At 37.0% G+C, this 22,587-nt stretch overlaps 3 protein-coding genes and 1 long non-coding RNA gene across 4 annotated transcripts; 2 read left to right on the top strand and 2 right to left on the bottom strand.

The window, feature by feature from the left end:
* Window positions 1-6,553: 6,553 nt before the first annotated feature.
* LOC109193347 lies at window positions 6,554-7,815 on the bottom strand. Its single transcript, XR_002056267.1, has 2 exons — window positions 7,083-7,815; window positions 6,554-6,990 (listed from the first exon to the last, which is right to left on the bottom strand). It is a non-coding gene; the product is annotated as an uncharacterized LOC109193347 (long non-coding RNA).
* LOC109193345 lies at window positions 6,594-8,671 on the top strand. The gene is made up of 6 exons (XM_019344215.1): window positions 6,594-6,666; window positions 6,844-7,011; window positions 7,198-7,696; window positions 7,815-7,922; window positions 8,021-8,122; window positions 8,245-8,671. Exons 1-6 carry the CDS (start codon window positions 6,634-6,636, stop codon window positions 8,409-8,411), a joined length of 1,077 nt encoding a protein of 358 aa, XP_019199760.1. The 5' UTR covers window positions 6,594-6,633; the 3' UTR covers window positions 8,412-8,671.
* Window positions 8,672-8,728: 57 nt separating this feature from the next.
* On the bottom strand, window positions 8,729-10,966 carry LOC109193346. Its single transcript, XM_019344216.1, has 4 exons — window positions 10,447-10,966; window positions 10,240-10,293; window positions 9,817-9,942; window positions 8,729-9,161 (listed from the first exon to the last, which is right to left on the bottom strand). Exons 1-4 carry the CDS (start codon window positions 10,825-10,827, stop codon window positions 8,982-8,984), a joined length of 741 nt encoding a protein of 246 aa, XP_019199761.1. The 5' UTR covers window positions 10,828-10,966; the 3' UTR covers window positions 8,729-8,981.
* Window positions 10,967-17,444: 6,478 nt separating this feature from the next.
* Window positions 17,445-22,508, top strand: LOC109193349 (transmembrane protein 120 homolog). Its single transcript, XM_019344219.1, has 10 exons — window positions 17,445-17,853; window positions 17,951-18,029; window positions 18,135-18,229; window positions 18,825-18,929; window positions 19,012-19,091; window positions 20,503-20,593; window positions 20,754-20,861; window positions 21,143-21,229; window positions 21,871-21,939; window positions 22,094-22,508. The coding sequence occupies exons 1-10, from the start codon at window positions 17,626-17,628 to the stop codon at window positions 22,247-22,249; spliced, it is 1,098 nt and encodes a 365-aa protein (XP_019199764.1). The 5' UTR covers window positions 17,445-17,625; the 3' UTR covers window positions 22,250-22,508.
* Window positions 22,509-22,587: the final 79 nt, after the last annotated feature.

Genomic DNA, 22,587 nt, shown 5'->3' with positions numbered 1-22,587 from the left:
ATGTTAGGTCTTCTCTTGTAAAACTAATTCCTTTCTAGTTACCTAACTTGACCATTTCGCTAATATGTTGGCTAACGCGTTCAATGCACAATACGAAGATGAGAGGGAAAATAGGATCTCCTTGACGGATTCCACGACTCGGCCTAAACCAATCCTACACTTTGTTGTTACACAAAATTGCTAATCTTGAAGAAGTGATACAAGACATTATGTTTCTGATCCAGATATGGTTAAAACCAGCTTCCTGCAAAGTTACCTGAATAAACCTCCATGATAATCTATCATAGGCCAGAGAAGCAACTTTGATAATCATCCAACCTGTGTTGCCTTTTCTCATCCGCATTGAACTTAACACTTCTTGATACACTAGAATGTTATCGGAGATTTGTCTCCCGGGGACAAAGCTAGCCTGGTAAGGACCGACAATTTTTTGGGCAATTGCTTTCAACCTTATCGCCATAGTCTTTGTTAGAAGCTTGTATGTTGTGTTACACAAACCTATGGGATGAAGCTGCTTTACGGACTCGGGCTCTGGGACTTTAGGAATAAGAGTAATTATTGTATCGTTAGAAGTTTCTGGCTGCGTTCCATTAGCAAGAAATCTTCTGCAAACTTAGTCAGATTCGCCCCCACTGTATCCCACGTTTGCTGAAAAAAATCAACCTGTAAGACGTCAGGTCCCGGTGCCTTAAAGGGTTCCATCTCAAACAAGGCACTCTTGATTTCATCTGGTGAGAATGGCTAGTTAATTCTTCGCCAATCCGAAGGTTGAAGACACGGAAAACTACCCAAAAGCTCCCCACGAGGGGCAATGCCTTCATCTGTGAAAAGAAAGACGAAATAAGTACTAATATGATGGATAAGTATGCTCTCATCCGTGATCAGGCTCCCCAGCTCGTCCCTTAGTGTCTTAATTTTCAAAACACTTTCTTCATGGTTGTTGCAGCATGATAGAACCGAGTGTTTCGGTCTCCTGAAACAATCCATTCCTCACGGGAGTGTTGGAATCCCAAGAAGTTCCTCTTGGAAAAGGATGTCCTCGTATTCCTTTCGCAATTTACGGTCAAGATTTATCAAGTTCAAACTCGGATGAGAGGCCAAACATCTCTGAACCCCATTCGATCTTGCGAAAGTCCTCTTTTTCTTATGGAAAATATTACCAAAGACGGTCTTATTCCACTGCTCTAATTTCTGACCCATACATAGCTTGCGAATTTCCAAATTTGAGCTAGATTCCCAATTTTGATTCACAAACTTTAGGAAGTCCAAATGGGTGGCCTAAGAGGCGTTAAACCTGAATTTCTTCACTCTATTAGAGACACAAGGAGGTGTAAGTCAGACCAACAGGGGGGTGTGATCCGAACTCACTCTTGACAAATGAATGATTTTTGCATCGGGGAACCGAAGTCTCCATTCTACGTTACACAATGCCCGATCCAATCTAGCGCCTTTAAATGAAGTGGAATTAATGCATCTTGCCCATGTATATTTGGAGCCAGAAAAACCAATATCGATAAGCCCTTCCCTCAAAATCCACTTGTTAAAACCTGCACAACAAATAGAAGAGAAATTATTCTTATTCGAAACTTCGTCACTAGAAACAATGGAGTTAAAATCCCCTATGGATAACCATCCGTTTTGGGAGTTGAACTCACAACGGGAAATTTCGGAATATAAATCCTTCCTTATAGAATGGTAGGGGCTGCATAAACCAAAGAAAGATTCCATGAAGGAGAGTTATTCTATGTAACCTTAACAACCACAAATTGTGGGTGGGTAAATAGGACATCAACCACAATAGTTTCCTTCCATAGCACCCAAATCCCACCAGAGTATCCAAAGGCCTCAACTCTTAACCACTGGTCAAAGCCAAGGCTAGAACAAATGACATCTGCATGAGAACCTGAAACCTTAGGTTCCAGCAGGTAGAGGATCAATGGTTTATGCTCGTGGATAAACTGCTTCAAGGTACGACAAAATGATCTTGACGCCGCACCTTGACAATTCCATACAAGAAGATTCATAATAACGAAAAGAGAAAAAAGCTCAAACGAGCTGGCGGACATCTGCCCCCGAACCAAACCGACCCTCCATTCTATCATCTTCTTCCATTGCATCGTTGGATGGATCGTCACAATCGAAGAAATCCAAGCCTTCATCCAGCAGAGTGGAGGGTCCTGGGTCTCCCATATCCGTTGGCGAAGCAGGATTATAGGCACGATGATGGTTGACAATCGTTCGAGTGATGGCTCCACCCCTGGCAGATCCCCGAACAACCACATGCTCCTTTTCAGCAGCAGCCATTCTTGGTGTAAATGGTTTATTTCCTTTGCTCCTGTGAATCGAAACTATTCTGGCTACGAGGTGATGCCGCATTGTTAGGATACTCCGTCTGGCCAGTGCGGGGTAATGATATACCCCCCTTCTTGATCACATGTATACCTAGTTGTGACGCAGTAGATTTTACCATTCCCATAGCTTTGGATGATGATTCACCACTCATCTTATCACTGAGATGTCTGGTTGGACAGTCGGACTCCGGTTCAGTTCTACCATCTGGTTTGACATTTTACCCCCAGTTTTGATCACTGGAATATCTGGTTGCGGCATCGGTGTCTGAATGATCTCTGCGACATGGGCTGAGTCTTCCAACTCCCCAAGTGGTGCAAATCTCGAATTAAAAAGCTGGTTTTAATAAACTTTCATCGTGCCGACAGCTTGGTTAGACTCAGGGCGACGGTATTGTTGCCCTCGATTATCTAGCCTCCTCAAAGGTCTTCTATCTCTGTGTGTTACGAGCATCCAAGGGCCATATTTCCCAAGAGGAGGCGCTGGGAAAGATGCCCATTTTGTCATCAATGGTGGTGTATCGAGGTTCCCATTCTTGAGGTTTCCGTCCAGAGTCGTCTCACCTTATTTAGTTTCCACAGCTTTAGGGGAACCTTCCCCATGACCACAATGTTCCTGTCTATGCGCATACATTCCGCAAGAGAAGCAAACCAAATGAATGCCTTCGTACTCAACGGGCATGTATGCTAGCGAAGGTTGAACTTAGATAGCAGTGGTTTGGTTATGTCGATCTCGACGCAAATCCTTGCGAACTTACCCCTTGATATCAGACTCGTGGTATCATCGATCTTAATCAGCCAACCTATCTTCCAGGCAATCTTGCAAAGAAACTCCTCGTCAAAATATTCAATGGATATTAAGGGCAATCTAATCCACGCAAGGATCTTCTCCGTTTGTCTTCCGTGTAATGTAGTGACTTATGTACATAAGGAATGACTTTATGTACATGTAAATTTAATAAAACTTGTGTGTGTGTGTGTGTGTATATATATATATATTCTTTATACATTAATTTTATTTGTACAAAAAGAAGAAAAAAATTAAATTTAATTTGGAAAAGAAAATTTAAGGATAAAAGATAGAGATACATTGGGTGTATGTTAATACATGTACCTTGGTCCATGATATATATTTACGAAAAAGGAATAGTAATAATATGACGATAAAGTTCACTTTTGAAAGTGATATTCTAAAAATGCAAATAGCGATTCCTATACATAGGAAATTAGGAATGTCAATCGGGTCAACCTATTTTGTTTTAAGCTAGTCCGATGCCTATCGTGCTATCAAGCTTATCAATTTCGCTTAATCATTTTTTTTTTTTTTTTGTTTAAAACTTCAAGCTGTTGAACTTATTAGATGGCTCAACTAGTTCTAAATTTTCAATTTTAATACACTAGTGCACTTATACTAATAAATATAAACTTATACATCATTCAATCAATCTAAACCTTCGTTTTAAATTTCATCTAAAAATAATTAATATATTTACACTATAGTATAATAATAATTATAATTTTTTTTAATAAAAGTATTTTATTTTGTAATAAACTTATTAATATATTTATTAAAATATTATTTACAAATTTAGTAATAAAAAATACTAAAGATGAACTTACATATAAACTCAATGTATATTTTATTCCACATTACTTGTGAAACAAAAAATAGTCTTAAGTGACTTGAGCTATCAAGTTAACCCACTAAGTTTCGAGTAAATCCGTTCAGGCCACCGAGCTTATCGGGCTAAAAATTTTTGACCCTAACCTTAAGATTTTTCATTCTAATCGAGCCACCATTAATTTCGGACTATGATTAACAATGCAATCTATACACCAACCAATCATTATTGTGTGGACCATAAATAAAATGTACATTTTTAATATACTAAAGATAAATTATTTATGTACATAAGGTACATTTTTTAAAATACATTTTTAATATACTAAGGGTACATTATTTTATATAATGTACATTCAGTATAAAAATAATGTACCTTCAATATAAAAATAATGTATTTTTAATATATTAAAAATGTACCTGATTTCATGGTCTACACAATTGTGTGGACCATTGCCTACACCAACACTATCTATCAATTATTTGTTCAAATGTTAATATAATTTTCATAAGTGAGATAAGGACGTAGGCAATGTTGAAAAAAATAGTTAGGTGCCCTCTAGGCGCCTGAGGACCGCCTTGGCGAGCGCCTAATGCCTAGGCGACGATTAATCGGCGTCTAGGCGCGATTTTTGCAACACTTGACGTAGGTGAAAAATCCCCCATAATAAGGTCGCAAAAAAAAAATCCAATCCTTATACAGGTATACCATGGACCAAGGTTCACAGTTCACTGTAGACCCTAGTGCATATTTATGTACCTTATGTTGTGAGTTTTTGTGTCTTGTATTATGAAATTCTATACCTTAAGACTTAAGAGTATGGATTCTGTACCTGAAACAAATTAGTAATTATGTCTTATGTTATAATTTGTGTACCTTGTGTTGTGAAATTATGTACCTATGAACACAAATTATGTACCTAAATTAGATTTGAAAAATAATTAAATATATAACATGTGTACGTATCTTGTATTGATTTTTTGTGTTTTGTATTATGAAATTCTATATCTTATGAATATGAATTTTGTACTTCATCGTTTTGATCCAAGTCCACGTCCATAATATAAATTGCCAAAAAAATCCCCCTAATGATCCTCTAGACCTTTTCAACCTATAATGTGCTTGGAGAATCAAAGAGAAGATTATCATCCCATTCCAATTCCAATTCCACGAAAATAAGTAATGGAAAATTAGTACTCCGTAGCTCCAACGTTGTCCAATGAAAATCGCGCGGGCAGGTGGCAGCCATGAAGCCAGCTGCTGATTGTCCTTAATTTTTTTGTTTATAAAAAATTTGAAATAAAAAAATCCAACTCTCGAAAGTGAGTATACCTTGGTAAAAGTGAATTTGCCTACTTGTTCACCATTACCATGCAGAAGGTGATTGGGCAAAGCAAAATCTTTTCATGCGCAATCCATCTGCTGTTGCTCAATTGTTGTGTCAACATGGAAAGTGGACCTCATTCTACTCTACTATAAACAGTAACCACCCTAGCTTCTACTTTAGTGGCATTGCATCATACACGTGATCACTGTTCAGAGACCACACTTCATCCTGCATCATCCCATCTTTTATCAACTTCTAAAGGTATATTCTTCACACTCCACATCACATCATCAAATCAAAATCATTGTGGGTAACTCCAGCCAAGATGACAAGAGATCCACACTTATAAACACAAAGTCAAGGGTTCAAATACTTGCCTAGTTGCCTCTTTAGTTTGAGCCGGTCAACTATGAGTAACCTATAATGGTTTACTTTCTTATGGTCCTTTACCGGCTAGAGTCACAAGGCGGGGTTTACCTACACCTAAAAGGGTTGTGGGATTCCCTCTTCATCCAAATCAAAATCATTGAATTCATACATTATATAACTAATGGTCCTCCTATGTGAAGTTTTAAAGCAGAAGTGAGAAATTTTCATGCAATAGCAGGCAACAATAATACAAATATAATAAAACAGTAAGCAAAGGTCTAGCATCTGTGTTCAACTGAGTTACCATGATTTACATCCTCCCAGATGCTCTGTCGGGCCGGGGTGTGGGGGCTATTGGGGTTGGGGATCCAACTTTTGGGAAGAATATAATAAAACAGTAAAAGATTGTTAGAATTCCAATCATCATGATGCTTTGTTAAGTGGTATTTAGTATTTACGCATCACCATGGTACATCTAACTTCTAAGCCTATAATTAAAGTATGCATTGCCTAAAAAAGAAAAGTAGATGACATTGGACCACAATCTTAAAAACCATTTATTGGTGATAGGCCAATGCAAGGTGGGAGTGTTAGGTACCATCACTAAGAATTGAGAATCCCACAACGCTTACTCCCTTTAACTATGGCCATTCTTTTCTTTCCATGCAACTTTAGATATAATACCTTCCCTAGTTCCCTTATATAGAAAGTTTATCTTATTTTCTTCTTAGAAATCATTTGATACTTAAGTATGGAGATATGGGTTTTCTACTCTTGGAATGATTTCGCGCTAGCCTAAGCTTTCCCTTTCAAGCAAAACTCTAATCATCATTCATCATTCATCAGTCAGGTACCATATATTTTGTGCTTAGTTTCTATTTTCGTACTTCAATCAATAGTATTCAGATTTAAATATAATTTCTGTGGCAGTTTGGAAACTTGAAACTACAAGAAGAGAGTTCAAATTATGGCTAAGCAAAACTCAGTGTCCTACTCACCTGTGAGTTCTCACACTATTTCTTTTTAGTGCATCATGAGAGAGAGGAATGATGATGGAGCTTTACCCTACCACTGGGCTAAAGCCCTCCTAAGTTATAGCTCTATATATGCACAGTTGATGAGTCCATACAGAAATCTTACCTAACATGTCGGGTTGTTTTTCTGCCCCAATTCTTAGGCCATTGAACCAGAGAAGATATGCTGGAGAAGAAGCCAACAGGCAAACCCATTCCATTCTTACCCTCAATCAAGAGAGATGACATCAACTCAGACCAACGCCATGGAATTCTTGTGTAGAACATGGAGCCCTTCTTCCAACGAATTCCTACATATGTTATCATCTGGTGTAAGAACATTTCTAGGACTATACAAAATGAATTATGAGCAAAAACAACAAACATAAACTTAGCATTCTACCTTCAATAGTTCAACGACAGCCTTGGTGTACACAATTTGCACTCTGTGAAGTGAATTAGGAAATTCACGTACAATCCCCTGCTCTTACAATCTTTTCTTTTTTCTACCTCTGCAGAACCATCTCTTGCCAGTGACAAGCACAGACCTAGAATACCAGCAAGAACAACTCGAGGAGATGTCTCGGAATACCACCAGTAAAGCACTAGCAACTAGAGAAGATAATTCCTCTGTAATGAAGCAATGGTCAAAGGGCAACTTATTAACTAGGTTCTTCAGATCATCACATCAGGAGAAGAAAGAGAAACTCCGACTGAGAACTGCAAAAGTGCATGCTGCACTCTCTCTTACACAGCTTGCTGCAGCAATTGCCGGGCTTGCCAGCAGTAGCAAAGCAGAAACAGAAGAGTTTCACTTCAATAATGCTATATCAGGAGAACAGAGAAACAATATGGGTGCTGTTCTTGCTTCAGCAGCAGCTCTTGTAACAACAGTATGTGCTGAGGCAGCAGAATCTCTCGGTGCAGGAAGAGTTCAAGTTGCGGCTGCTGTCAACTCTGGTCTCGCCATCCATACTCCTATAGATATGCTAGCAGTGACAGCAACCACAGCAACATGTAAAACCTTTCTCTCATCAATTCCCTTCACTTTTGACACACACACATGTCTAAGAATACAGAAAATCAAGTACAAATTCACAACCCTAATCAACTGGAGCTAACTTCTTGTCACCAGGTCTAAGAGGTGCTGCAATTCTCAAATCTAGAATCCTTGAGGATTCCCTTAGTAGGACCCCATGTATTACGAGAGTAAGTGCTAGAATATGGATAATCATGCCCTCAGGTGAGCAACACAACCAGAATTTACCACCAAAACATTCTATTAGTGTATATTCTCAAGTTTGTCCTCAAAACCTAACACATGCTTAATACAAAATGCAGGGCGTATAGAGGACAAATGGGTAACTGTGCATCTAAAGCAAAAACAGCTCATTCTGAGTGTTGGAAAGAATAACTTTTGGGCTCTAAGAACTTCCAAAGACTGTAAGCTCTCATCTATTGTTCCACTACTTGAATTAGCAACTATTACTCTGAGGTCATCCTCCCAGGCTGTGTTGGTATCTAATACAGAAGATTAGCTGATGAAATACATCCCCCCCTTGCAGACAAGCTCATGAGAATTGCAGAGGAATGTACAGAAGGTCAACACAACTACATTCTGAGTTTAAAGACAGAGAGTGGAATAGTTAAGCTTCTCTTTGAAGATATGAACCAATCAAGGATCTGGATATCTACCATCTCCTATCTCTTAGATAAGAACAAAGCATCTTGAAAATGAGGTTGTATGTGTTCATCTTGTTCTATCATGTAACCTAAATAGCACATGAATGATCTCAAATTGATCCATCAACCGCATCTCAGAAAGCGATCAAGCACGCAACATAACTAACCAAAGGGAAAACATGCCTCAGCAACACTTATTAGACTTTACGCTTGCAGTTGATGGCATAAATAAGCAGATTTCTAGGGCCTCTAAGGCCATGATAGTGAAGTAATATGGTTGTTTTAATTAAGAATTGATGTTGATGAGTACTGTTCATATTCATGCTAATTTATTTCACAAGATTCTCTCAACCAATACCAAAATTACTAAGATGAATGTGATTTTAAAAAAACAATGAGAGATTTATAGCACATCGGAGGTAAAACCTGCAGTTTAGTTCTCCATCTAAAATCTCATGAACTAAAAAAGGATAACCACAATTGGACTTACAAGGACATTAAGAAGATATAGGAAGAGACATTTAACATACTCCTCAAATAACTTCGTTCTTGTTATGTAGTAATATATGTTCTGTATCCCCATGTAGAAAAGCCGTAAGTGCCAAATAGACCTCTAAGTTTATTTCTCTTCAAACTCAACATCAATGACATCTGGCTGTGACTTTGACGACTTAGAACCTCGACCGCCTCCGGAGAAGAAATCACCTTGTGGTTGCCACACAATGTTTCTACAAGTAGTGCAGCGAATTGTTTGGTTTTTATATCCAATAAACTGCTTTCTACAAGCTGGGCATTCTCCCTGCACAAGTGAATCAGGACTGTTGTCAATTCTGCAATTTCCTACTTATAAATGATTAAGGGTGTGTTTGGTTGACAGGTTTAGCTCTAAGGAATGAGTATCAAAGTGATTGGTATTGTTTGGTTGATAGGTTTTTAGAACAATACTATGGGTTTGAAATACCCCCTTAATTGAAAAACCCATACCAAATAAAATAAGGGTATCATCCCCTTTCATTCCCTTATTCCTTCTCATTCCCTTTGATTAGTGCTTTTAGATTTTTATTTTTATTTTTTTGTTCATACTGGTGTTTTGGATGTCTTTATATTAGAATCAATTGTCTTGATTTTGTGTTCTTGTATTTTTAAAATCTTTATTCCCATTATAGGATTATACATAACCAAACAGCATTATTGATAATCATTCTCATTCCACCCTATTACCAAACAGCTAAAACCCATTACCATTACCAAGTATTTGATACCCATTCCGATTCCGATTCCCATGTGCGAACCAAACACACCCTAAATTAGCTCAAAGCCTCAAACTATAATAATATGACCATCATGTGAAATTGTGAATAACACCCTTTGCAATTGCAAACTCAAGAGTCAAGACCATTCAACCAAATAATTCAACCACAAATTGATGAAGGCAGCACAACAAAACAATTTACCTGAATTACAAGATTTTTTGCAACAGCACCTATAAGAAGAGGAGCAGCAAATGGCAAGACCCATAATGCAAATATCAGAAACTGAAACAGCCATCCTGATAGAGCAAACCATAGGAAGAAGAATGTCTGCAAATGTGCACACTTAGATAAGGATTTTGCAAAATGATAACAAATATGATCTATAGAACCTCAGTAAATGGACATATTTAGATGCAATTTGGCAAATTATACTAAAAATTGTGACCAAAAGATACACTGGGATGCTGAAGGAAAGTACAAACCTAATAAACTCTAAAGAGCAAAATAGAACAGAAAACTCTAGCGTTCATAGTAGTTGTGGTAAAGCCCAAAACAAGAACAAAAGACTTCCCGTATAAGTCTGTTAGAAAAATTGGTGCTATTGGAGTGGCGAGGATCACTTACCGTAATAGTTCTTCCTATCGGAGTATCCAAAAAGTCATTTAACTGCTTCCTGTACTGCAGATGCAACGGAAATCTAAATAATTACCCAGATTGAGACAAAATTCTCATAACTTATGGAATATACATACTAGCTTCGTGGTACGGTATACTCATTTTATGGATTGCGCAGCTTAATAACTCTATAATACAGAGAGAAAATGAACAAACCCTCGGCCAATTTCTGCTGAAATCGAGAGTAAAGGTACGCCAGCGATCAGTAATCTCAAATTCGCGGTCAATTTCACGGGCACGGTAAAGAGTGGATTGCGCCGCCGCGTGCAACCGCTGCGAGACACTGTATCTCCGATCGATGCGCTCAGCTGTCTTCTTCGTTTCGAAAACGAACTGCTCGAAGCCGTCGTTTGCTCGGCGCCACGCGTCTCTCCAAGCCTCGCCGGAGCTTATTCGCCTGGCGAACATATCAAAGTCGCTGCGCCTGAAGGCCTGTACGGGAGTCATGTGGCGGATAGGAATGAACTGTCTTGGAGTACGATATAGAAGTTTGGTTCTCGAGGGTGGTAGGGGGTGCCATGGAAGGCTCGTCGCCATGGCTGCAGCCTGCAGGGTACAAAGCTGTCCGGAATTATCTTAAACCGTTGCTCCGTAGTTTTCTTTGTTCTCAAGGCCGGAGAAAGGGGGGCCAGTCGCTTGCAATTCTGGCCAACTAAAATTTCACGGAAATTCAATTTCGACCCCTGTTTTCTTAAAAGCTTTTCAATTATGCAACATATGCTATGAGTTGGCGATATTGGACACGCACCTCAACTTTTGAGTGTTACCTCATTTACAATGGACTATATGTTCATAATTACTTTCTCAATCTTAACTTAAAATTATTATTATTATTATTTTAAAAGTGAAGGGCATGCATTAATTAACTAAAAAAAGTCACGAATACAATTTGGGGGAGTGTCTTTCCAAATAATAAAACCAAACTGGGAACCCGATGCCTTAGCTAGAGTGTGAGCCACACGATTCGTTGATCTTCTAACATGATGAATACTATTGTTCTCGATTCTCCAAAGGATGTTAACACAATCCTGAATAATAAGACCGAAATAAGACATTACTTGTGTAGTACTTTTAAGAGCAGCAGCACAAACGACTGCACAATCTAACTCAATGGTGACGTTGTGGAGTTGTTTAGATTTGAGCAAGAGAGGGCTTATTGGACAGCCATCGCTTCAGCGCACAATGGATCATAGGAAAAATTGTATTTTTCGTCCGGATAATTTATATAATTTGTCCCCAATTATTAGTCTAGCTCACTTTTCACGCCTAAATCATTATTGATGTTGCACTTTTCGTCCTTTTATTAACTTATCGTGCTCATTTTTCGTCTCTAAACTAACTTCTCGTACTCACTTTTCATCTCTAATGTTTTGTTAGTAAATGGACGAAAAATATAACGACAATAATAGCTTAGGAATGAAAAGTGAGCAAGGCTAACAATTAGAGACGAAATGTTTGAAAGAGCAAACATTCTAGAAGCCTTCAATAACTACCATAGCTTCAAGATCACTCATATGTATGATCATTTGGTGGTAGAAGGCAACATTGTAACAACGCGTAGACATATCAAAAAGATTTTGGATCTAGCTGTTGAGAAAGCCAATAAGCATCAACATGAGCATGGACTGAAGCTGCATAACTAATTTTTGTAATGTTTATTTACTTAACGCTTTTTGTCCACTGAATGTAATATATAATATTTTTGAGCAATTAATGAAATATTTTCAGTGTGTGTGTTGCGTAGTGTTTTAAATTTCCAGTACTTTAATTCCTATAACAATATTTGTCAAACTCAATTATGGACTGAATTGTAATGAAAAATCAATTCAAGTTTTAAAACAACCTTATAATTTGGGTATAGGTTTTGGCATCATTAAAATGGGGGAATTGTTAGGAACATTTGTATTTAGATTTTGATTATACCATAACAGGGCGTTTGGTTGGAGGGAGGGAATTATGTGGGAAAGGAATTGTAATTCCATGGGAGTTGAATTACTGGGAATAAAGTGGGAATTTAAATTCCAGTGTTTGGTTGACAGGAATAAAATTACTGGGAAATTCAATTCCAATGTTTGGTATACATGGGAATTGAAAGGGAATAAGTAGTATAAAGTCAAAAATGTTCATTATTGTTGTTAGACATTAATTTTAGGTTAAAAAAGGAATGAGTAATTTTGACTCATCACTATCTTTTTTTCCCAGGAATTAAAATACCAGGGGGGGACATGGGATTTTAATTCCATGAAAATGGGGGAATTGCAATTCCATGGAATTGTAATTCCCACCAACCAAACTACGGAATTTAATGGTCTTTGGAATTAGGTGAGAATTAAATGGGAAGGGAATTTAAAATCCTTCCAACCAAACGCCCTGTAAGTAGTTAGGAATTTTAGTCCCCTATTTATTTTGTCTTTTAGACCTAGCTTATTTATGCTCAAATTTGATTAGTCCGAATAGTAACTCAAGAAATCACAATTCGAATAGACAAAACAATCCAAATGATAACTCAAAAGGTTACGTTCGGTCGGTCTCAACAAAATATTCAAATGGTAACCTGAATAGTTACCCCTCGAACATCTTAAAGATGAAGACCTCGAAGATTTGAAGACTTGAAGAGCCCGAGATGAAGATTCGAAGAGTCGAAGATTGCAAGACCAGAAGATTGCAAAGGCCGAATAATGGAAGGACCTACCTTTCGAAGTAAAAAGATGGAACGAATGGTAAGGTCAACCATTCATATCTGAGAGGTTGTAGAGTGTTAAGGTTCAAAACGTTAACTCGAATAGTGACAGTTAACCACTCAAAAAGAACTGCTCGAGACATTCTCTAAGTTGACAGTTCAGAACCTTAAAACACTAATTCTTTATGGTAGAATGTGACAAGGCAAAGAGAGTCCTAGGTTCACATTCCAAGGAGGATTTTCCTTAAAAAGCCTAGACATTTTGTGTAGAACAAAAATTATGTTCAGCGCAAATTAAGTGGTCTAACGGCTAGAAATTCTGACAAGTCTACCTAACCTCCGGATTACATACTAGTCTCTACACGCGGGTCAATAGACGTTTGAAATGGGTTTCCCTCCAACGGACACATTTCTAAAATGCCTATAAATACCCATTTCCAAGACTGAAGAAGAAGTTGGTCATTTCTAATAATTTTATTAAGTGGTCAAGCGTTCAAAAGCTTTACAACTCGTGACCAGTGAGAGAGATCCAAAGCTACAAAGATATATCTAGATTTTTTAGAAGCTTGTGCTGCTCAAATTGTGAAGTTCAAGTTCATCCATCAAAGCTAAGCTTTCTAGTTGGAGATTGAAGAACATTTATATTCAACCCTTTGTAACTCTACTCGGTAAAAGTATAAAGAGGCGGAGTAAACTCGAATGAGTTGAAAAACCTGTGGAGTTCAAGGCCAGCTTTGTGTTTAAGGCTTGAACACCCCCTTTGTACAAAAAGGATTAGCGCAAACCTCCTTAGGAATTTTAAGAAGAAGAGTGAAGTATGCTTGGTTTGGCCGAACCAGTATAAAAATTGCTCTCTCTCTCTCTCTCTCTCTCTCTATCTTTATTTACTGCTCATTGTATACCATCTCTCACAACAACTCATAAGTTTTAAGAATAGCAAACTTACGTGCAAACTAACTAAAAATGGTTTAATATTTATGCTATGCAAACTCAACAATTCGTTGAAGTGACCATTCGGTTTACTTAGACGAAACGTTAATTTTTTTATCATAACAAATCTATACACCCCCCCCCCCCCTCCTAAAATTGTTCTCAACCCTTCGGGGACCAACACTTATTAGGTTATTTTGTACGTATAGGTTTGTTCAAATAGAGAGAGAGAGAGAGAGAGAGGGGGGGGGAGAGAGAGAGAGAGGGAGAGAGAGATTTTTATAGTGGTTCGACCAACTCAGCCTTCTCCACTCTTCTCTTTAAAACTCCTAAGGAGGTTTGCACTAATCCGTTAGTAAAAACAAGGGCGTTCAAGTCTGGAACACAAAGTCAGCCTTGAACTCCACAGGTTTTTCAACTATAACCAGTCTACTCCGCCTCTTTATACTTCTACCGAGTAGAGTTTATAAAGGTTGAAGATAAGGTTTCTTCAATCTACAACAAGAAACCTTGGCTTTGAAGGATGAACTTGATCTTCACGATTTGAGTAGCACAAGCTTCTAAAATTTCTGGATATTTCTTTGTAGCTTTGGATCTCTCTAACTGGTCACGAGTTGTAATGTTTTTGAACGCTTAAACACTTAATAAAATTTTTAGAAAGACATGCACCTTCTTCAGTCTTGGAAGGGGATATTTATAGGCGTTTTAGAAATTTGTCCATTGGAGGGAAACTAATTTCAAACGTCTATTGACCAGCAGGTAATCCGGAGGTTAGGAAGAATTGTCAGACTTTCTAGCCGTTAGAGACTTATTTTGAGCTGAATATATCTATTTGCTCTCCACAAAATGTCTAGACTTTTTAAGGAAAATATTTCTTGGGATGTGAACTCAGGACTCTCTTTGCTTTTGGTCACATTCACTAGTGTTTTAAGGTTTCGAACTATTGGCTTAGAGAATGTCTCGAGCAGTTCTTTACGAATGGTTGTCCTTACCCGTCATTTCATTCTTTACTTCGAAAGGTAAACCCTTCCATCATTCGACCTTTGCAACCTTTCGGTCTTATAAGGCTTCTACTCTTCGAATATTCGTCTTCAGTCTTCAACTCTTCAAGGTCTTCATCTTCAAGCTATTCGAGAGATAACTACGGGTTACCATTCGAACGTTTTGTTGAGACTGACCGAAACATAACCTTTCGAGTTATCATTCGAATTGTTTTGTCTATCTGAATCGTGACTTCTCGAGTTACTATTCAGACTAATCGAATCTGAGCATAAATAGCCTAAGTCTAAAAGATAAATTAAATAAGGGATTAAAATTCCTAACTTTTGGTATCATCAAAATCTAAATACAAATGTTTCTAACACAAACTAATATAGAAGATAGTTGATAAGTTTACCTTAAAGATGATGAAATTATAGAACATGTCCTAGTGAATGTGTATAGGACCCTTGGACAGGCAAGACAAAATATGTTTGCAGATTGGTTCTCTCAAAGTCCCAGGCTCCCTAATATGGATGACTCCTCTCTTATTGCTATGACATGTTGGTTTATATGGTTGGCAGAAATGATAAGATTTGGAGAGACATTTCTACTCCAGGTAGAAGTATTATGGAAAGGGCAAAAGCTTATCATATGGACTAGAGAGAAACAAATGAAAATATAGCACAAAGCCTCCCTGCCAATCACAACTTCACTGTTAAATTGGATAAACCCTACCTGGGTTGGCTTAAACTAATGTAGATGATGTCATTGACAAGCATAGAGGTATGATGGGGTTCGGGTGGGTCTTGCATGATGACGTTGGAAGTTTCATGGCTACTGTAAGTACACCCTAGAGGGGAATTTGCTCACCAAAAGAGGCTGAAGCCATTGCAATTAGGAAAGCTCTCAACTGGCTAAAATAAAAACAAGTAGTAAATTTCATTGTGGAATAAGATGCACGGATTGTTGTTCATGGCTTAAGTATTGCTATAGGAGTTTATTCTTTTGATTCCATCTTGCTTGATGTAAATGGTATGTTGAGTTAGCTTGCTCGTGTCAATATCTTGTTTGTTAAGCAGTATGCTAACCAAACTGTCCACTTGTTAGCTCGAAAGTCTATTTCCAAGCCAGATCGCAATGAGTGGTCTTCCTGCCTTCCTCTCTTCCTCTATAATATTTTGTTGGATGATTCTAATTAAAGTCTAGCATTTATTTTTATATATATAAAAAAAAAATTAGTTCAATGGTCGTCCACGCTAAAATATAAGTCATGTTTGACAGACCTTATAGCTTATTTTAAACTACTAATAAGCTATAAACTCTGTTTGATAATGTTCCAAAAATAAGCTAGTAGCTTAAAAATTAAAATAATAGCTTATTTTGAAACGCTACCCTATGTACCCTTTCAAAACTAAGTTAGTAGCTTCTAAACTTTTTTTCCATCTAAATCTTTATTATTTTAAATGAATGACATCTTTTACCCCTAATTAAAACTCTTTTGGTCTTTTCACTTATATATTTTTTTATTCATCCTCGTTCCGCAACTCCTTCACCGCCAAACATATTCCTTCATCTTCATTCGAACAACTTTTCAACAACCGTGTAATCTCTGGTATGGTTTTTGTTTATATTTTGTGTGTTGTTGGTATATATGTTCTTTGCGTGCGTTTGTATGTGAGACAAAAATTTGTCTATGATTTTTTTATTTTACTTTTTATGTTAGTCATAGGGTAGTGAAAATATTTTTGTGTATTATGTTAAGCGATTTTGTTTTCAAATTCAGTGTCTTGCCCGCTCCTATTTTAGGCCATTGCTAGTTGCTTGTTCGGCTCTAGATTTTTATTTAAAAATGTGTTCTTTGCTTGAATTGGTTGTTAATTGATTCCTATGTCATATCTTTACGAAGCTTCAAAATAGAATGACCACATTTGCACTACATAATTATATTCGAAAGAATTCGCAAGATGACATGATGTTTAATGTGCTTGAGCAACATCCAGATTACATACCGGCCCAATGAACTTCAAGATTCAAGTAGTAATATCTCCATCAACGAAAATTTAAGTGAGACCTCTATTGAGATGAAGGAGATTCGCAACAATATTGCTACTTCATTGTGTAATGCTAGATCATGATTATGCTAATAGTTTCATTTCAATATGTTAAATTTTAATACGAGGTATGTAAACAAACCTATTTAAATTTTATGAAAATGTCATTTTTAATCTTTTACATTTATCAACTTATCAAAAAATTAATTTTATCAAACACTTGCATAATCAGTTAACTTAACAACTCTTCAATTTTCAACTAGCTTAACAACTTTTCAATTTTTAATTTTTCAATTTCTAGCTTATAACGGTTCAACTTTTAACTATTTTTCAGCTTTTAACTATTTTTCAGCTTTTATATAGTAGCTAGGTTAGCCATAATTTGCGGACATCTAATTGGGAAGAAGAAGAAAACGAAACTATTAACTATATTCATTGCGTCTGCCAAGCGCAAGTGGTTCTGAAGTGGTGGGCCCATCTTTGTTCCGCTTCCATTCATTCCTATTTCCTACTCAGCTACTCTGCGACTGCCTCCCATCCCATCATCAGGCGTTAAAACATTTCCCCTAGTTTTTCTCCCGCCGCTTTTATACGACGATCCAGTAATTATATTTGTATTTTTATATAATCGTATATATAGTTTAGTACAGAATAGGAATCAGGACAATCGAATCAGCGATCCGTCCATCGGAGATGGGCGACGCGGCGGCGGCAGCGGCAGCGAATTTGAACTACGCTGAGGAGATTCCTAAAGTGGTAGAGCAAGCTAAGGAATTGCTGGATGCCGCTGGCTCTCTGATCTCTCGCAGCTCTCGCGAGGAAGACTCCATCCGCCAGCGAGTCTCCTCGCTCGATTCACAAATCCGACGCTTCCGAGACTCCATCCGCTCCGGCAACTTCGATTCCATACAAGCTGAGAAAGTACGTTTACATGCATGTAGTTTTTATGTATTTCCTTACTGCATGTCTCTACTTGCTTATTTTTTTTACTTTTTCCCTTCTCCATTTTGCCTTTCAGTGGGACGAGGAACTAATCAAAGCTAGTTACATACTGAGCGAAGGAGATGCAGCCGCATTTCTTCCCAGCAAATCTAATGGTGCTCGTCTTGTTGTCATGATTATTATTATTTTTTTGCTACACTTCTTAAGTTTTTATGTGTTTAATTTATTGGTTGTGATTCATGGTATGTGGTTAATTGCAGGGCAGTTCCTGAGGATGCTTCTGGGTCCGGTTAATGTTCGTGCTAACAGGAAGGATGTTCAGTTGAAAGTGAAAGAGGAATATAATAGTTTCAGGGTATGTTTTCCACTTCATAATCATTGGACCAACTTGTTTGGATTTGTAATGGGTGTTGCTTATACAGTTTAATTTGCACCAGATTTTGTTGTTGGAGTGATGGACTAAATATTTCATGTACTTCCAGTTTTCCACTCAGATGCAAGTTTGAAATCTGGCAGATGGAATTTCTGTTGGAGGGCAAGCGAAATTTGATTAGATGTTTGATTTGGTCTCTCTATTATACATGACCTAGGAATTCAATGTATCCCCTGTTAATTTTGCTTATAATAAATTTAATTGTCTTCATTATTAGTAGATGAGTACGTATTTATATGTGGGATATGGGATTCTTGTTTTACCATGTGGCCAGCGGCTTATGTTTTGACAAACTACATAACAAGGAAGCCTAATGATTTGAGTTTTATAAGCTTTCATAAGTAGTCTGATGGTATCCACTCTATGATCAACCCTTGGCAGTATATTATCAGATCTGTGCACCTTTCTCACTGAGTGTGGTAATATGAGTTTGAAAGGCTAACTAGAAATCATGTTGCATACATAGATGGCAACTTCTACTTTATAATTATTATCATTTCATTTATTCTGATGACAGGATCGGACAGCATATCTATTCCTTATTTTCCCATCACTACTACTTATTTTAAGGTCTTGGATTTGGGATGAATGTCTGCCTGCATTGCCGGTCCAACTGTACCAGGTAGCACATTTGTCTTGGCTTACATATTTTGAAATATAATTATTCCATAACTGAAGTACACTGAGCATCCCACTCTCAACAGGCATGGTTGCTTTACCTTTACACGGGTTTATCTTTGCGAGAGAACATTTTGAGAGTGAACGGAAGTGATATTCGTCCATGGTAATTGAATATAATCATCACTTTTGCTGGAAATTTGATTCTTGTTCACTGATTGTAAATATGCTATGACTAACATTCATAATTCTTCTCTTTTTATACAAAGTGGAAAATGTCATTAGCTAATTTGGTTCACAGTAGTCTGTGATTCTTGTCTTCATGCAAATTCAAGTGGATATCATAAGTTGGCCAAATGATGAATTAATGAAGGTCATACCATTCAAAATGACCATAGTACTTTTGCCTCGGTAATTAACAGGCCTGCTAGTTACCGAATTTTTATTCATTTTTCATTTTCAGTTTTCCAAAAGTTTTCAAGTTTTGATTTTCTATTGAAGAAGTAGAAAATATGTTCAAATTCAATTATTTTTCAATGTATAAAATATGAAGTTATTTGAAATCTATTTGTTTTGTACATATAGAAATACCAATATCTAAGGTAAGTGATAATGGTTTTGAGTAGTGATGGTAGTAGTGGGGTTAGGTAGGGTGTGGTGGGGGATAGGTTCACGGGGTGAGGGTATATATATAGTGGTGGTTGAAAGTAAATGATAATAGCAATGGAGGTAGTGGTGATGGTGGTAGGTAGGTAGTTCGTATTGGGGGGGGGGGGGTAAATGTAGGTGAGGGTTGGGTACCTAGATAGGTGGTGGTAGGGGTAAGTAGGCATGTAATGGGATAAGGTAGGCAGGTGTGGTGGAAGTTCGGCAATGGAGATTATAAGTGAAGTTGTGTATGTTTTTGTATTTGGAAAATATGGGAATAGAAAAAAAAAAAAACATTTTTTCCTAAATTCCTTTATAAAGTTCAAGTTATTTTCCATTTCTTGTTTTCTAATTTGAAAAATAGTTGATTTTTAATAGAAAGTTTTGTTATTTATTTTTCCAGGAATCTTTAGAATTCTCCAATTTTTCCTGTGCTTTCTCCTCCCTTATAAATCAAAAGAACTGATACAGTTGGTACTAAAGCAATGCTATTGAGATAAGAAATATTTGGTGACCTCTAGAGTCTAGACTCTAGATTGTGGAATTATCTCCTAATATCCAAGTCTTTTGTATCTTCAGTTGATTCTTCTATATGTATTTTCCCTGAAAAAGTGTTGGACAGTGAGATTTTTGCTGTTGAAAAGACCAGTTATGTGATTATTGGTGCAGTTCTCTTCGATATTGATTCCAAATTGTCTCATTCCTTGTAAGGCTAACTGAAATGGAAAAATATTTTAAAGAATTTGGCTGCCTTGCTGGTTACTTGTAATACTAATTTATTTTGAAGAGTTGTGTACCATCTACTGATTCTTATAGCACTTTGTATAGATGTGTGTGTGTACATGGATTCATGTATATTAATGCATTATTAGTATAGCATATTGTAAGCAGCAACATTTTGAAATGTCATTTTGCCTGTGCTTTTGCAGGTGGATAAAGCATCATTATTGTGCTATGGCTATGGCAATTATTAGTCTTACCTGGGAAATAGAAAGGGAACCTAACTGTGCCTTAAAGCAGGTTTTGATATTTTTAACATATATCTCCCTTCATTTTCATGCTTGTGCTGACTTTATAAGAAAGAACTTTAAGAGTGTTATTTCTGGTTGTCTTCTGGATCTCTCTCTCTCTCTCTCTCACACACACACACACACACACTAAAAGTGACTCTTTACTGCAGAAAGGAGTGCATCTATTCCTGAAATGGGCAGTTATGCAAGGTGTTGCAATGATTCTCCAAAATAGATACCAAAGGCAAAGACTATACACACGTATTGCTCTCGGCAAGGTGCAGTATGCATTCCCAGAAGATCTTTTGTATTTGTTAAGCAATTATAGTCGAGCTTCTTTAGATCTTTATTTAAATGTCCCTTTTGACTTTGTTTTGCCCAGATAAGGTTAGTTGTTTGAATATTTTTATGTACTTCGTTAGTAATATACTGACACTAGAACTATTAGTTTGCCAATTTCATAGCAGTTCTCAAGTCTGGTCATATATGTATATGTGTGTATATATATATATATATATATATATATATATATATATATTGAATCCACTTTCAATTTCAGGCCAGGAGAATGGATGTTGTCTGGGGAGAAACTTCTGGTGTTGAGGGCCAATTGTTGCTTTTATTCCCTATACTGTTCATCTTGCAGGTAATTTGTCTGTATTTTGATGTATTGAAATTTAGAAATCACAAATGATCTTTCTGGAAGTGTTTTATTTATTTGTTTGTTTATCTTTCATTTTGGGGTTTATGTGATGCTGTACTGATGATATTGGATGAATATGTCATTGGCCTGTTAGACTTAAACATGATATGAATACATGTGTTATACTTATACATGTTAAGCACAATAAAGTCTAACCTCATAGCGATCAAGTATACCTCCTGCCATTGTTGATTTCTCCATTGTTGTGTTGCCTGAAGAACTGCAGAGAGTTTTGTCTACCATTGACTCTTGTGCAATTAGATAGTGTAGTGTTTTCTGTAACGGGAGCACTGGGAAGGACCAGTTTGCATAAATAGCCTATGGGGTTATAACTTAATCAGATAAGTTCATCCGCCACCATGGTTGTTGGTTATTGTAGGTTCCACTAGATGGCAGAATGGTAACCTCTAGCAGCATATATATATATATTCCATTTTTGGTACTAGGCCATATTTATGCGTGGCATGTTTGATACCAAAATACACAATGCACGAAAATGAGGCTACACAGTTGTTTTACTGTAGGAGCCACAAGAGCGCCACAACTAAAGAAGTAAATAACAAAATATTATTTCTTGGTTTCAGGGTTTTGAAGCATATGTTGGGTTGTTGTTACTTAAAACTGCTGTTGTGGGTGTTGTCTCTGAGTGGCAGGTAAACAAATGCGGCCTGCAATTTTTATTTTATTTTATAATTTGGTTTTCTTTTCTGAATAGATATGAGCCTGATACTTGAATATTCATAACTAGCTTTAGCTTTTATTATCCATAGTGCGTTTCTATAATTAATTATAATGCTCTTATGGCAGGTTGTTACCTGTGGAATCCTTTTGATAGTCATGGCAGTTGGGAATTTCGCTAACACGGTGCAGACACTTGTGACAAAATCTCGTGTCAAAGCAAAGATGAGAAGATGTAAAAGCAAGCAAGATTTGAGTGCAGAATCTGTTGACAAAAGTTCGTGATTGGGAGGGAGGGAGGGAGGGGGGGAATTCCATCCCTGGTCCAAGATTTGAGTGCAGAATCTGTTTGTCTGTCTTTATTGTATTAATTAAAATTATATGTAGGCTTGCATCCAGCCATATGCAATTGTTCTTGTGTATTAATTGGTTTCTTTAAGAGGTAGAGTTTTTCATGTATCAGGTGTATTTCCTAATTATACAACAACCAACTTAGATTTTTTTGCCATTTCTTATAAATCACAACTTTGTTTACCTTCTGAAATGTAAATGTGATGGGGTCAAATTACAGGGAGTTAATACCAATTAGGATCTTTCAAGCTAGTATAGTGACACTGTTAACG

The sequence above is a fragment of the Ipomoea nil genome, unplaced genomic scaffold, assembly GCF_001879475.1.
Source record: "Ipomoea nil cultivar Tokyo-kokei standard unplaced genomic scaffold, Asagao_1.1 scaffold1868, whole genome shotgun sequence".
Lineage (NCBI taxonomy): Eukaryota > Viridiplantae > Streptophyta > Magnoliopsida > Solanales > Convolvulaceae > Ipomoea > Ipomoea nil.
This window is presented reverse-complemented; position numbering and strand designations above follow the sequence as displayed.